Raw genomic sequence first — 13,386 nt, 5'->3', positions numbered from 1 at the left:
GCCCCCCTGCGGCCTGCTCCCAGCCCCACTGCGGCCTGCTCCCAGCCCCACTGCGGCCTGCTCCCAGCCCCACTGCGGCCTGCTCCCAGCCCCACTGCGGCCTGCTCCCAGCCCCACTGCGGCCTGCTCCCAGCCCCACTGCGGCCTGCTCCCTGTCCCACTGTAGCCTGCTCCCTCTGTCCCACTGTAGCCTGCTCCCAGCCCCACTGTGGCCTGCTCCCTCTGTCCCACTGTAGCCTGCCCCCAGACCCACTGCGGCCTGCTCCCAGACCCACTGCGGCCTGCTCCCAGACCCACTGCGGCCTGCTCCCAGACCCACTGCGGCCTGCTCCCAGACCCACTGCGGCCTGCTCCCAGACCCACTGCGGCCTGCTCCCAGACCCACTGCGGCCTGCTCCCAGACCCACTGCGGCCTGCTCCCAGACCCACTGCGGCCTGCTCCCAGACCCACTGCGGCCTGCTCCCAGACCCACTGTGGCCTGCTCCCAGACCCACTGCGGCCTGCTCCCAGACCCACTGCAGCCTGCTCCCAGACCCACTGCAGCCTGCTCCCAGACCCACTGCAGCCTGCTCCCAGACCCATTGCGGCCAGCTCCCAGACCCATTGCGGCCAGCTCCCAGACCCACTGCGGCCTGCTTCCTCTGTCCCACTGAGGCCTGCCCCAGCCCCACTGCGGCTTGTCCCAGCCCCACTGCGGCCTGCCCACCACTGCGGCCTGTCCCAGCCCCACTGCGGTCTGCCCCCTCTGCCTTTTAGCTACACTCTGACCTGGCCTCAGCTGTAGTGAATGTGGCAGAACATGTGGCAATGTGAGGTTCCCGGGCTGTATGCCAGCAGTCAGCTACCACAGCACTGTCAGTGCGCGGGACACACCCAGACTCCACAGCGCATTCACCCTGTCGGGCTGAAAGGGCAGAATGAAAGGCACTCTGCCACTGGTAGGAGGAATACATCTTGCGAAATCTGTTCAAGATTGGAGGCGGGCTCTCAGGAATCCTTATCAAGCTGCACTTCAGAAATGTTTAACTTCCTGGAACTAAAGAATCAAATCCAGTTTCACCAGCTAAAGGTGAAAACAATCTGGCTGTAATTAAAGATCTCCCTGGACTATATTTTCATTTAAATAGGCCCTGGTAAACCGGTTTCTCAAAGAAATCACAGTAGAGATTGTTACTTTTAAACCATACAATGTGATTGCTTTTAAAGTCTGCCAAACACTTTATTCTTCACAACCCTCGCAGGCGTTTTCCTTCCTCTCCACCCTGAGCCACACCTGCTCTCCTGTGTATGCAGACTATTCCACTGTATGCTGCATCACAGTTCAGCCTGATTTTATCTAGGCCGCAAACCTACCCACCTGTAGGCAGCACCAGGAACTCCTGCAGGATCCCGGCTGTTGTCGCACAGAACGCTGGAGAAACTCAGCGGGTTTGGCTTTGGAGAGGCTAGGCTTGGCTAAGAGTGGCTCAGCACTGCTGTCTCACAGCGCCAGGGACCCGGGTTCAATCCCAACCTTGGGTGACTGTCTGTGTGGGAGTTTGCACGTTCTCCCCGTGTCTGTGTGGGTTTCCTCCCACAGTCCAAAGATGTGCAGGTAGGCTGGACTGGCCATGGGAAATTGCCCATTGTGTTCAGGGATGTGTAGGTTAGGTGCATTAGTTAGGGGTAAATATAGGGTAGGGGAATGGGTCTGGGTGGGTTACTCTTCGGACGGTCAGTGTGGACTAGTTGGACCGAAGGGCCTGTTTCCACACTGTCGGGATTCTATGAAATGGAGTTGACGTTTCGAGTCTATGTTGCTTCTGCAAAACAGACTTCCTACAATTCTGAAGAATACCATGGCAGACCTGAAATGTTGTGAGTTTCTCCAGCACTCTCTGTGTTTTCAGATTTCCAGTGTCCGCTTTGACTATTTATTATTGATCACTGCTGTCCTCTCTTCCCACACCAGGGGCATTCACAGTAAAGACAACAACCTTCTGGTCTGAATTAGCTCAGTGCCCCACTTTGAAAGGGCTCTGCTCATTGCGTCAGTGCAGGAGTTAATAGGAATACCTGCGCCAGAAAACATCTCCCTCTACTTTCCTTCCTCTCGACAAACAGTGCGACTGCTCAGGGTACTGAGTCACAAGGTGAACGGACAGAGAAGGGGAAGCGATCGGCTCCAGTCTCATAGCTGCTCAGCAGCGTATGAAGTGAGGAGAAGGTTGGATCATCAGAAAGGCATGCTAACACTGCATAGACAATCGACTGCTTTTATGTAATGCTGCTGTGAGGGCGTGCACCACTACAGAGTGGGTTCAGAGCAGGAGGTTGGTTAGCAACAGCAAATGGGTTCCAGGTAGTGAGGAGTCACAAGGAAGAGGAGCGCGTTCAGGTCAGCGAGAGGTCTGGGGACAGGGAGCAGAATTGTGAAATGAACACAGCAGGGGCAGAGGCCATTTAGCCCCCTTGTGTCTGTACTAGCTCTCTGCAAGAGAACTCCAGCCAGTCCAACTTTGCCCATGTTTTCCCACAGTCCCGCAATCATTTCTTGCACCAGATAATTAATGCAATTCTCTTACGAGCGACACGATTAAACCTGCCTCCACCAAACTCTCACGCAGTGCATTCCAGAACCTAACCACTCGCTGTGCAAACAAGAATTTCCTCCTATCTCTGGTGGCTCTTTTGACGACAATTTAAATTGTCTTCTGTTTACCAATCTTCCACCGATGCAACGTCAACTCTTTATCCGCTCTGTATCTGTCACGATTCTGAACGTCAGTATCAGATCTCCTCCTTAAGGTGGACAACCATATCCAGCAACACACAATCTTCATCTCTGAAACCAACTGCGGAAATCTTTTCTGTACACTTTCGAAGACAATCACCTACATTTTAAAATGAATGGCCCAGTACAGCGTGCAAGACTGCTGTGAAGGCTGAACCCGGTTTGATTTAGATTTATCATCACTTCTATGCTTTTCCACTATGAGCCCCCTATTTCTAAACCCCAGGAACCACAGATGCCTTTTTCCTCAATCTGTGCTGTGACCTTTATCAATTGCTCTGACTCCAATATGTTTGCGTCCTCACTTTCTCTGGCTTTGCACTGGTGGATGAATCTATAACCCGAAGCTTTGGAATGGCCCCACTCTTTCTGTCAGTCTGTTGTCACCACGGTCTTGTATCATTTACACAGAACACAGGTAACAGTGAAACGCTGTCAGCCCTGTACAGGTTAATGTCAATGATGTCATTGCAATTTCATATCGTCAGCATGCATGAGAGGTCACTGCAACAAGCCAGCTACAAGATTAGAGCTCACTTTGATGGAAGGTCACTGAGATTGGGGTCACAGTAGGTGGAGGTCATTGAGATGAGAGGTCACTGAGATTAGAGTTCACCAAGACCAAAGGTCACTGAGATAGAACTCATTGATGTCAGAGGTCACTGTGAAGACAAATCACTGAGATCAGAGGTCACTGTATGAGAGGTCTCTGAGATGAGAGGTCACTAACAGGTCACTGTAATGAGAAGTTACTGAGACCAGAGGTCATTACAATGAGAGGTTACTGAGATGTCAGAGGTCACAAAGATTAGATGCCAATGTGATGGGAGGTCACTGAGATCAGAGGTCATTGGAAGTAAAGGACACTGAGATCAAAAGTCACTGAGATTAGAGTTCGGAGGCCAGAGCTCCCTGAGACAGATGTCACTGAGTTCAGAGATCACTGCAGGGTAAGGACACTGAGATCTGAAGTCACTATGATGAGGTCACTGACATTAGAGTTCACTGAGACCAGAGACCACTGATATAGATATCACTGAGGTCAAAGGTCACTGATAGAAATCACTGAGATCAGTCATCACTGTATGAGAAATTTCTGAGATCAGAGGTCACTGTGATGAAAGGTCATTGAGATTAAAGGTCACTGAGAGCTGCCTTCAAAAGGACGACACTGAGATGAGATCACTGCATTGAGAGGTCACACTAACGTGAGGCCACTGAGATTAGAGGTCACTGTGATGAAATGTCATTGGTATGAGACGTCGCTGAGACAGAAGTCTATTTTCCCTGGAGAGCCAGAGGCTGAGGGATGTCCTTATAGAGGTTTATAAAACCATGAGGAAAATGGATGGGGTGAATAGCCAATGTGGGGGGTTCCAAAACTGGACAGCATAGATTTAGGTGACAGGGGCAAGATTTAAAAAGAGACCTAAGGGGCAACTTTTTCACGCAGAGGGTGTTACGTGTATGGAATGAGCTGCCAGAGGAAGTGGTGGAGGCTGATACAATTGCAACATTTAAGAGGCATTTGAATGGGTATATGAATAGGAAGGGTTTGGAGGGATATGGGCTGGGTGCTGGCAGGTGGGACTAGTTGGACCAAAGGATCTGTTTCCGTGCTGTACATCTCTATGAAAAATCACAAACATTCTTTCTGAAACTCTTTTACAAAATGTACATGACACCATGGGGCTCTCTCCCCAGCTGAGAGGGGGTTTGTTTGGTGAGGGTTGGGAGGGGAGGGGAGGGTGGAGTGGAGTTGCCTGCTCCAGTGAACACCACCAGGAACTGGGGTGCGTGGCAGAGAGTGACCTTCCAGACACAGACACTCACCTGAGCAAAACCACAGTCAGAGCATGGGGGGGGGGGGGGGGGTGTAGGGTGAGCAGATTGGAATAGCCCTCCTCCCCCTTTCTCACTCTATGAAATTAAAGGCCACCCTCCAGCCAGGAACACCAACCCACCCACACCTGACACCACGGGAAACGAAAAGTTTGCAAAACTTCGGAAACCCTCGAGGAGCCACTCGGCTTCAGCCCATCTTGGTGCTGGACCCCAATATTTTTTTGTCTTTTTTTTAAAAAAAACAAAAAGCAAACTTACCGCAGGTAAGCGGGAGAAGCAGGAAGGCGATGGTGAGAGTCGATCCCGGAGTCATACAGCCAAGCGGAGCCCGGGCTGGAGATGCTGCACCGGGGGGAGGGGAGGGGAGGGGGGAAGAGTTGCTGTCCTGAGTGGGTGTTGGAGAGAGGGTGGGTAATGCTGCCTTACTGCACAGGGAGATCCCACAGCAGGGGCAGGCACCGCTTCATGGCGGGGGAGAGCTGCTGCTGCTGCTGCTACAGGCACACACAGGAGCAGGAGAAATGTACAGGCACCTCCCCATTCCCCAGGCACCAACCGAGGAAGGGTCTCTCTCTCTCTCTCTCTCTGCCCAGGCTCCTCCTGAGCTGCAGGGAGAGGAGGGACACACACACAGAGAGAGAGAAGCCCGGCTCCGGCACACTCTCAGCCAGCCCCAGTACACCGCTCTATCCCTCCCCCTCTCTCTATCTGTGTGAGTGTGTGCCTCCGAGATCCAGGCCAACCCCCAGCATCACCTCCCAGCGCCTCCCCCGTCATTGGCCGCCTTCAATCAACCGCATCCTGAGCACATCGTGCTCCGCGACAGCACCGCTCAGACTGACAGAGACTGGACACCGAGAGACTTTACGGAGAGAGAGAGAGACTGTACAGAGAAAGACTGTACAGAGAGACTACACTGAGAGAGAGAGACTGTACACTGAAAGACTGTACAGAGAGAGAGCCTGTATACTGAGAAAGACTGGACACAGAGAGACGGTACACCGAGACTATACAGACAGAGGTTGTACACTGAAGGAGACTGTACGCTGAGAGACTGTACAGAGACTGAACACTGAAAGAGGCTGCACGGAGAAAGACTGTACATTGGGAGATTGTACACTGAAAGACTGTACAGAGAGCCTGTATACTGAGGAAGACTGTACACTAAAAGACTGTACAGAGACAGAGAGCCTGTATACTGAGAGAGACTGTACACAGAGAGACTGTACACTGAGAGACTGTACAGAGACAGAGGTTGTACACTGAGGGAGAAACTGTACACAGAGAGATTGTACACTGAGAGACTGTACAGAGAGAGACTACACAGAGAGAGATTGTACACTGAGAGATTGTCCACTGACAGAGACTGTACACTGAGAGACTGTACACAGAGAGAGGCTGTACACTCAGAGGGAGGTTGTACACTGACAGACTGTTTACAGCTAACTATATGCAGAGACTGTACACTGAGAAACTGTACAGAGACAGACTATCAACTGAGGAAGACTACACTGAGAGACTATACCATGAGAGAGACTGTACACTGAGAAACTGTACACAGCATGAAACTGTACACTGAGAGACTGTACAGAGAAAGAGACTGTACACTGAGAGAGACTGTACACAGGGAGAGACTTTACACTGAGAGACTGTGTACTGGGAGATTGTATACCAAGGGACTGTACACCAAGACATTATACACTGAGAGACTGTACAGAGACAGAGGTTGTACACTGAGGAGAGACTGTACACTGAGAGACTGTACACCGAGAGACTGTACTTAGAGAGAGAGACTGTAAAGTGAGAGACTTTACAGAGAGAGAGACTACACTGAGAGAGGGACTCCACACTGGGAGACTGTACAGAGAGAGAGTCTACACTGAAAGACTGTATACTGAGAGATTGTCCACTGACAGAGACTGTATAGTGAGAGACTGTACACAGAGAGAGAAAACACTGAGAGGGTGACTGTACACTGACAGACTGTAAACAGCTAGAGACTATATACAGAGACAGACTGTACACTGAGAAGACTACACTGAGAGACTATACTGAGAGAGACTGCACAGTGAAAGACTACACAGAGAGTGTACAGAGAGAGGGAGACTGTACACAGAGAGACTGTACACTGTCAGACTGTACACAGAGACTGTATTCAGAGAGAGACTGTACACTAAAAGAGACTGTACATTGAGAGACTTACACTGAGAGAATGTACAGAGCAAGAGACTGTACACTGAGAGAGACTGTACACACAGAGAGACTATACTTTGAGAGATTATACACAGAGAGATTGTACACTAAGAGACTGTACACTAGGGACTGGACAGAGAGAGAGACTGTATACTTCGAGACTGTACAGAGAGAGAGTGAGACAGTACACTGATAGACTATACACTAAGAGAGTGTACATTGAGAGATCATTTAGAGAGAGGGACTCTACACAGAGAGAAATTACATTGAGAGACTGTACACAGAGAGAGACTGTACTTTGAGAGAGACTGTGAACTGAGAGACTGTACATTAAGAGAATGTACACTTAGAGAGTGACTATATACTGAGTGACTATACACTGCAAGAGAGACTGTATACTGAGGGACTGTACACTGAGAGAATAATGGATACTGGGGTTTGAATTCCAGACTAGAATCTTTTCGAGGGGTTCATATGGTTTATATACAGAATAATGAATACCTGGCAGTGACTTCAAACTGCAATTTAATTGGAGGGTTCACATGGTTTATCTACAGAATGATGGATACCTGGGAGAGAGGTACAGTTCAATTACTGAGCAAACGCTACAATGTCTCTTAACATCGATTGATCCAAATATGATACTCATGGTACTCCCCAAGAATTCAAACCTATCGGTCTTTGGCGGTGCTGAGCTGGTGTCCAAAGGATCAGTTCTGCAGAGTAATATCGTTGAAAGATTGAATCGGTCCTAAACTATTTAGCCTTTAAACTTATGGTATCTTAAGTTGAAGTAATCATTTTCTTTTCAGTTTTATAACAATTGTATTTACCTTTTCATCAGAATTAAGGTTCTGTGATAACTTTTTTGATCATTCTAGGTGATTTTGACTTTTATTACTTGTGAACATATATCTGTTGAATGTGTCGTGCTGTCCTTCAGAAGCGTACATTCTTCCTGAGCTCTAACACATTGAGCATCTGGATAGATTTTACGTATTACCTACTTTGTAATCTCTTTAAGGTAGTGAGCAACTACATGACTTTTGCTGTTACAGATCTAACACGTCCTCAGCAACAGCAGTCATTATTAGCAAATGGTTCCCTTTAACAAAACCACACCGATCTAATGAGTGCTCTAAATAATAGGTACTTTGATCAACCAGTTTGGAAATATTACAACACACCTCTGTGGCCTTGAACCCAGACCTTCTAGCTTGGAGGTAAGAACACTTTTACTGCTATGACGATGCTGTACTTTAAGAAGGTTATTTTGTCCTGGGTTTTTTGAAGAGAAGTTGTAAAGGCAGAGGTGCCAAACTTAATTATTCAGTTAAGTTTTCCAGTAGTTAAGTTATTCTAAGTTCCTCTTTCTTTCATTTGTATTTTAACTGTAGAGTTTAAATAAATTGTAGTTTGCTTAATGTCGAATAGTTTGCTCGTCACTTCACACCCGGAACACCCACTTTATAATAAGAAAAAAGTTAGGATCTAGGCCACCTTCTTAAAATATTTTGAGGGGATCTGATCTGGTCCATAACACTGCACCACAAAGACCCATACGCAACCGAATAAATGCTTATGCACCAATTCTGTCATTTGGAATGATGAGCCCAATTACTAATCAGTACGTGACAACACATACTCTCTTTTTCCCAAACAAAAGGACAAAGAAAATGTTGCACGGTGCCCTATTATCTCAGTGGAAATCCATAACATGTAATGAAATAACAGAAGAAGGCTATGATGAGGGGCAAGTTCCCATAAGTAAAGGTCAGTGATATGATTGGGGAAATGACATCCAAAGATGAGCGTCACTCTCAAATAACAATGAGAAATTGGTCCCGTGCCACCTAGACCAGAGTTTGAGTTTGAGTTTGATTTATTGTTGTCACATGTATTGAGATACAGTAAAGAAGGTTGTTTTGCATGCCACACAAGCAGATTGTACATACAAAGTGCTTCAGGATGGCAGAACAGAGTGCAGAATACAGTGTTACAGGCACAGAGAAGGTGCAGAGAGAGATCAGAATTAACATTTGAGGGGTGTGTTCAAAAGTCTACAACAGCGGGGAAGGAGCTGTTCTTGAATCTGTTCAAATGTTAATTCAAACGTTTATATCTTCGGCCTGATGGAGGAGGCTGGAAGAGAGTATAACCAGGGTGGGAGGGCTCTTTGATTATGTTGCCCAGTTTCCCCAGGCAATGGGATGTATAGATGGAGTCAATAGATGGAAGGCTTGTGTGATGGACTGGGCTGTGTTCACAACTCTCTGTAGTCTCTTGTAGTCTTGGGCAGAGCAGTTGCCACACCAAGCTGTGATGCACCCAGATAGGATGCTTTCTATGGTGCATCTATAAAAATTGGTAAGAGCCTTTGCGGAGATACTGAATTTCCTTAACCTCCTGAGGAAGTAGAGCTGTTGTTCTGCTTTCTTGACTATCGCCTCGATGTGGGTGGACCAGGACAGATTGTTGGCGATCATCACTCCCAGGAACTTGATGCTCTCCACCTCAGTACCACCGATGCAGACAGGGGCGTGCCCTCCACCCCACTTCCTGAAGTCAATGAGCAGCTCCTTCATTTTGCTGACATTAGTGGAGAGATTGTTGCCTTTACATCATACCGCTATGCACTCAATCTCTTTCCTACATTCTGTACTATTGTTGTTTGAGATCCACAATGGTGATGTCATCAGCAAACTTGTAAATGGAGGTCGGGCAGAATTTGGCCATACAGTCATGAATGTATAAGGAGTACACAACCTTGCAGTGTACCGCTGTTGAGAATTATGGTGAGGAGACCTTGTTGCCTCTTCTCACTGATTGTAGTCTATGGATCAGGAAGTTGAGGATCCAGTTACAGAATGGGAGCGAGACCTAGGTCTCGGAGTTTAGAGATCGATTTGGTTGGAATTATAGTGTTGAAGGCAGAGCTGTAGTCAATAAGTACGTGCCTGACATGTTATCCAGCGGTTCCAGGGATGAGTGTGGGGCCAGGGAGATGACATCTGCTGTGGACTTGTTGCACTGGTAAACAAATTGCAAAGGATCTAGGCAATTTGGGAGGCTGGAGTTGATGTGAGCCATGACTAACCTCTTAAAGCACTTTGTAATTATGGAGGTCAGAGCCACCGGGCAGCTGCAGTCATTGAGGCACGCTGCATGAATTTTCTCCGGCCCCACGGTGGTTGAGGTCTCCTTGAAGGAGATGGGGACTTCAGATCGTAGCAAGGAGAGATTAAAGATGTCAACAAGTTCAGGAATGTCACTGATTAATCACACGTATTGTGGCCCAAAAAGAGATAAATTATGCTGCAGCTCTATGAGCCCTGGTTAGAGCACATTTGGAATATTGTGCAGAGGAGATTTACCAGCATGCTGCCTGCCTGGAGGGCATGTCTCATGAAGAAAAGTTGAGGGAGCTAGGGTTTTTTCTCATTAGAGTGTAAAAGGATGAGAGGTGACTTGCTAGAGGTGTACAAGATGTTGAGAGGCATAGCTGGAGTGGATAGTCAGAGACTTTTTCCCAGGACGGAAATGGCGATCACAAGAGGGCATCATTTTAAGGTGATTGGAGGTAGGTTCTTTACACAGAGATTGGTGGATGGGTGGAATGCACTGCTGGCAGTCGTAGTAGAGTCAGATACATTAGGGCCATTTAAGTGACTCTTGGATAGGCACGGCACATGGAAGATAGTACAATGAAGGGTATGTAGGTTAGTCTGATCTTAGAGTAGCATAAAAGGCCAGCACAACATTGAGGGTCGAAGGGTCTGTACTGTTTTATGTTCTATGTCGTATATTCTAACCAGCACAAAAACCATACACTAAGTTTGAAACTGAGGATAAGGATCTTGCTCCCTAATCTAAATTGGGAAATGAGACCAACACTGAGTGAATATAACGCTGTCTTGTTTATTTTAAGTATTACCTTTCATTACTTAATAAAAGTTTCCTGAGTGCTGTGCACTGGGGAGGGATGTAAACTGAACTCTTACTTTTCTCAATTTTTACCTGTAAGCAGGTGTTGTTTAAGGTTATTTCTCTCTCCTTTGGAATAGGCTGTTATCTGTTTCCCTGAGACCATCATTTTGTGAATTTCTGAGACAGTTTTACAAAAAAAAGGCGACTTTTCCCCAGCTAAATAAAATTTAAGGGGGGGTTACTTGGACTTTAGGCTTGTTGGATACTGTCTTTTTCTTCTTAGAATGACCAGTCATCAATCGGTAAAAATTAAAGAATTTTTATTAAGAAGCAGTGACTGTTACATTCTGGCTGCTGAGAATAAGTGTGTAACTATGTCGATTGTAAGGTCGGATTACATTTTTAAACATGAAGACACTGATAGCTTATCTTAATTATATGTAATTTTCAAGCCTTAGCAACACAATAAGCCAATCACAACATGACATTCCATCAGTAAGTCACTTGAACCGTTGCAACATCAGTTAGGCCTGGTTTGTGGTAGCTTGTGTACGTGTTAAACGTCGATTCCCCTGTTCCTTGGATGCTGCCTGACCTGCTGCGCTTTTCCAGCAACACATTTTCAGCTATGTGTTTATATAAGTTTGTTCAACACTCTGTTAGTCATGGAACCCTATCAGCAGCAGAAACAAATTTAACTATTATACGATAGTAACTCAATCAGATAAGCTGTTTGCTTGCATTTTTAACTGTTATACGACATTGGCTCAATCGCACTGTTTTCCACGGCTGTTACAGGTGATTTATCTATGTCACAATGGAACACATTACACATTTCTTCATGATCAGTTTCATGCCAAACAAAAAACCATAACAGTGACATTTGGTATCCAATAGGATTTTAATCACGAAAACTATAGCAGTTACAATGGCTTCATCAGAGAACAGGTAAATGGATGCAGCATTTTTGTGTTGAGGAGGATGCTTGTCTCCAGTATGTGTTGGAGGACATTCATCAGCAATTGAATGAGTTCAGGGTTTCTGCCCAACAGGGACCTTTTAACCAGATTGATTTGAGTGTTTGAGATTCTGGACTGATTGACTGAGGAGAGCAAGCAGTGATATTAGAACCACAGTTTGTGTTTATGCCGGAGATGAACTGCATCCATAGGCATTGGAAACCCCACCCCTATAAGACTGGATCAAAATGGGTCATCGTCAAGGACAGGATGCAAGGCTATTGATAATGAGCTAGAGTCTAAATGGTATCTGATCTGATATGGAACACAGAGAATGCTGGAGAAACTCAGGAGGTCTGGCAACATCTGTGAAGAAAGAAGTAAAGTCATACTGGATTTGAACTGTAAACAGCAACTCGTGTTTATGGTTCAGATTTCCATCATCTTTATATTTTGCCTTGACATAATTATATCTCCTGTTATAGTATCAGACATGATCATTATTGCAACTACACAATAGTCAGTTCCAAGGAATAATATTTGGGGTATGTGGATAGATGTTGATTTGTCCTTATCTTTGTGGTGCAATGGTAGCAATGTATAATCAGTCACAGGTTGTGAGCTGAGTAATGCCTCTGGCCACTTCACCTATCAGGGTGTATGTGGAGTTAGGTGGGTCCTGAACAGAACTTTAAGTTTGAGGATGAATTGGAAACATTTGCTTGCTGTGATGTCTATCCACACAGGAAAGGTAGACACTCCATTATCAATAATGGTGTACTCCTCTGCATCAGAAATAGCAGGAGGTGAACAGCATTTGGATCAAACTTTTATGAACATTGCCTGTTCTCAGGGGATTGAGTTAAAGTGCCTTCCACACAATTTGCCAAAACGCTTGCCAGCCAATTAAGTCATTAGAAGTGTAGTAATAGTGTAAAATCTGCCTCTCATTTTGGCATGTTTTTATGCCAACAGGCAAAATGAACCATTGAAAGAATCCATCTAGTTCTGACCACATCTCATGGTGGCTGCAGCCTGATAGCTAGACATTTACTGAGCTCCTGGCCATCAATACAGATACTCTACAGCTGCATTACACACCTCTATTAGCTGTCTCCACATTCATGTTGCTCTAAATTCAACAAGAATCTTAAATTGACCGGAGGTCTTGACACTATTGATCATTCGCACAGCTTTTTTCTTACTCATGTGCATTACAAATCGCCAATAATCCCCAAACAAAGGTACAAGTTACAAGGTAGCCAGGAAGGACCTAACGAGAGAGGTAAGATGAGTGAGGAGAGGACATGATAACCTGTTGGCGGATTGGATCAGGGAAAACCCTAAAGCTTTCTATAAGCACATAAGGGATAAAAGAATGACTAGAGTAAGATTAGGGCCAATCAAGGACAGGAGTAGGAAGTTGTGCGTGGAGTCAGAAGAGGTAGAGGAAGTGCCAAATGAATATTTTTCATCAGTATTCACACTGGAAAAAGACAATGTTGCCGAGGAGAATACTGAGAAATGGGATACTAGACTAGATGGGATTGAGGTTCACAAGAACGTGGTGTTAGAAATTCTGGGAAGTGTGAAAATAGATAAGTCTCTTGGGCTGGATGGGATTTATCCTAGGATTCTCTGGGAAGCCAGGGAGGAGATTGTCCAAGCCTTGGCTTTGATCTTCATGT

General features: G+C 46.3%; 1 protein-coding gene across 4 annotated transcripts in view; it reads right to left on the bottom strand.

Moving 5' to 3' along the window:
• The window catches only part of tyro3 (TYRO3 protein tyrosine kinase), a 90,319-nt gene extending 84,936 nt beyond the window's left edge, over positions 1–5,383 (bottom strand). For 2 of the 4 annotated variants that reach the window (XR_006312856.2, XM_087990122.1), the window contains exon 1: positions 4,878–5,383. Coding sequence is in view for 2 of the 4 variants with exons in the window: in XM_087990122.1 (XP_087846248.1) it covers positions 4,878–4,932 (55 nt within the window). In the remaining 2 variants the exon portion in view is untranslated. The remainder of the gene's footprint in view (positions 1–4,877) is intronic. The other 2 variants (XM_043698215.2, XM_043698216.2) reach the window with 2 other exon arrangements.
• Positions 5,384–13,386: the final 8,003 nt, after the last annotated feature.

This window comes from Chiloscyllium plagiosum, unplaced genomic scaffold, assembly GCF_037043375.1.
Source record: "Chiloscyllium plagiosum isolate Xiang-an unplaced genomic scaffold, Cpla_swu_hap1 HiC_scaffold_8, whole genome shotgun sequence".
Taxonomy (NCBI): domain Eukaryota; kingdom Metazoa; phylum Chordata; class Chondrichthyes; order Orectolobiformes; family Hemiscylliidae; genus Chiloscyllium; species Chiloscyllium plagiosum.
The sequence above is the reverse complement of the archived record's forward strand: the minus strand, read 5'-3'. Positions and strand labels throughout refer to the sequence as shown.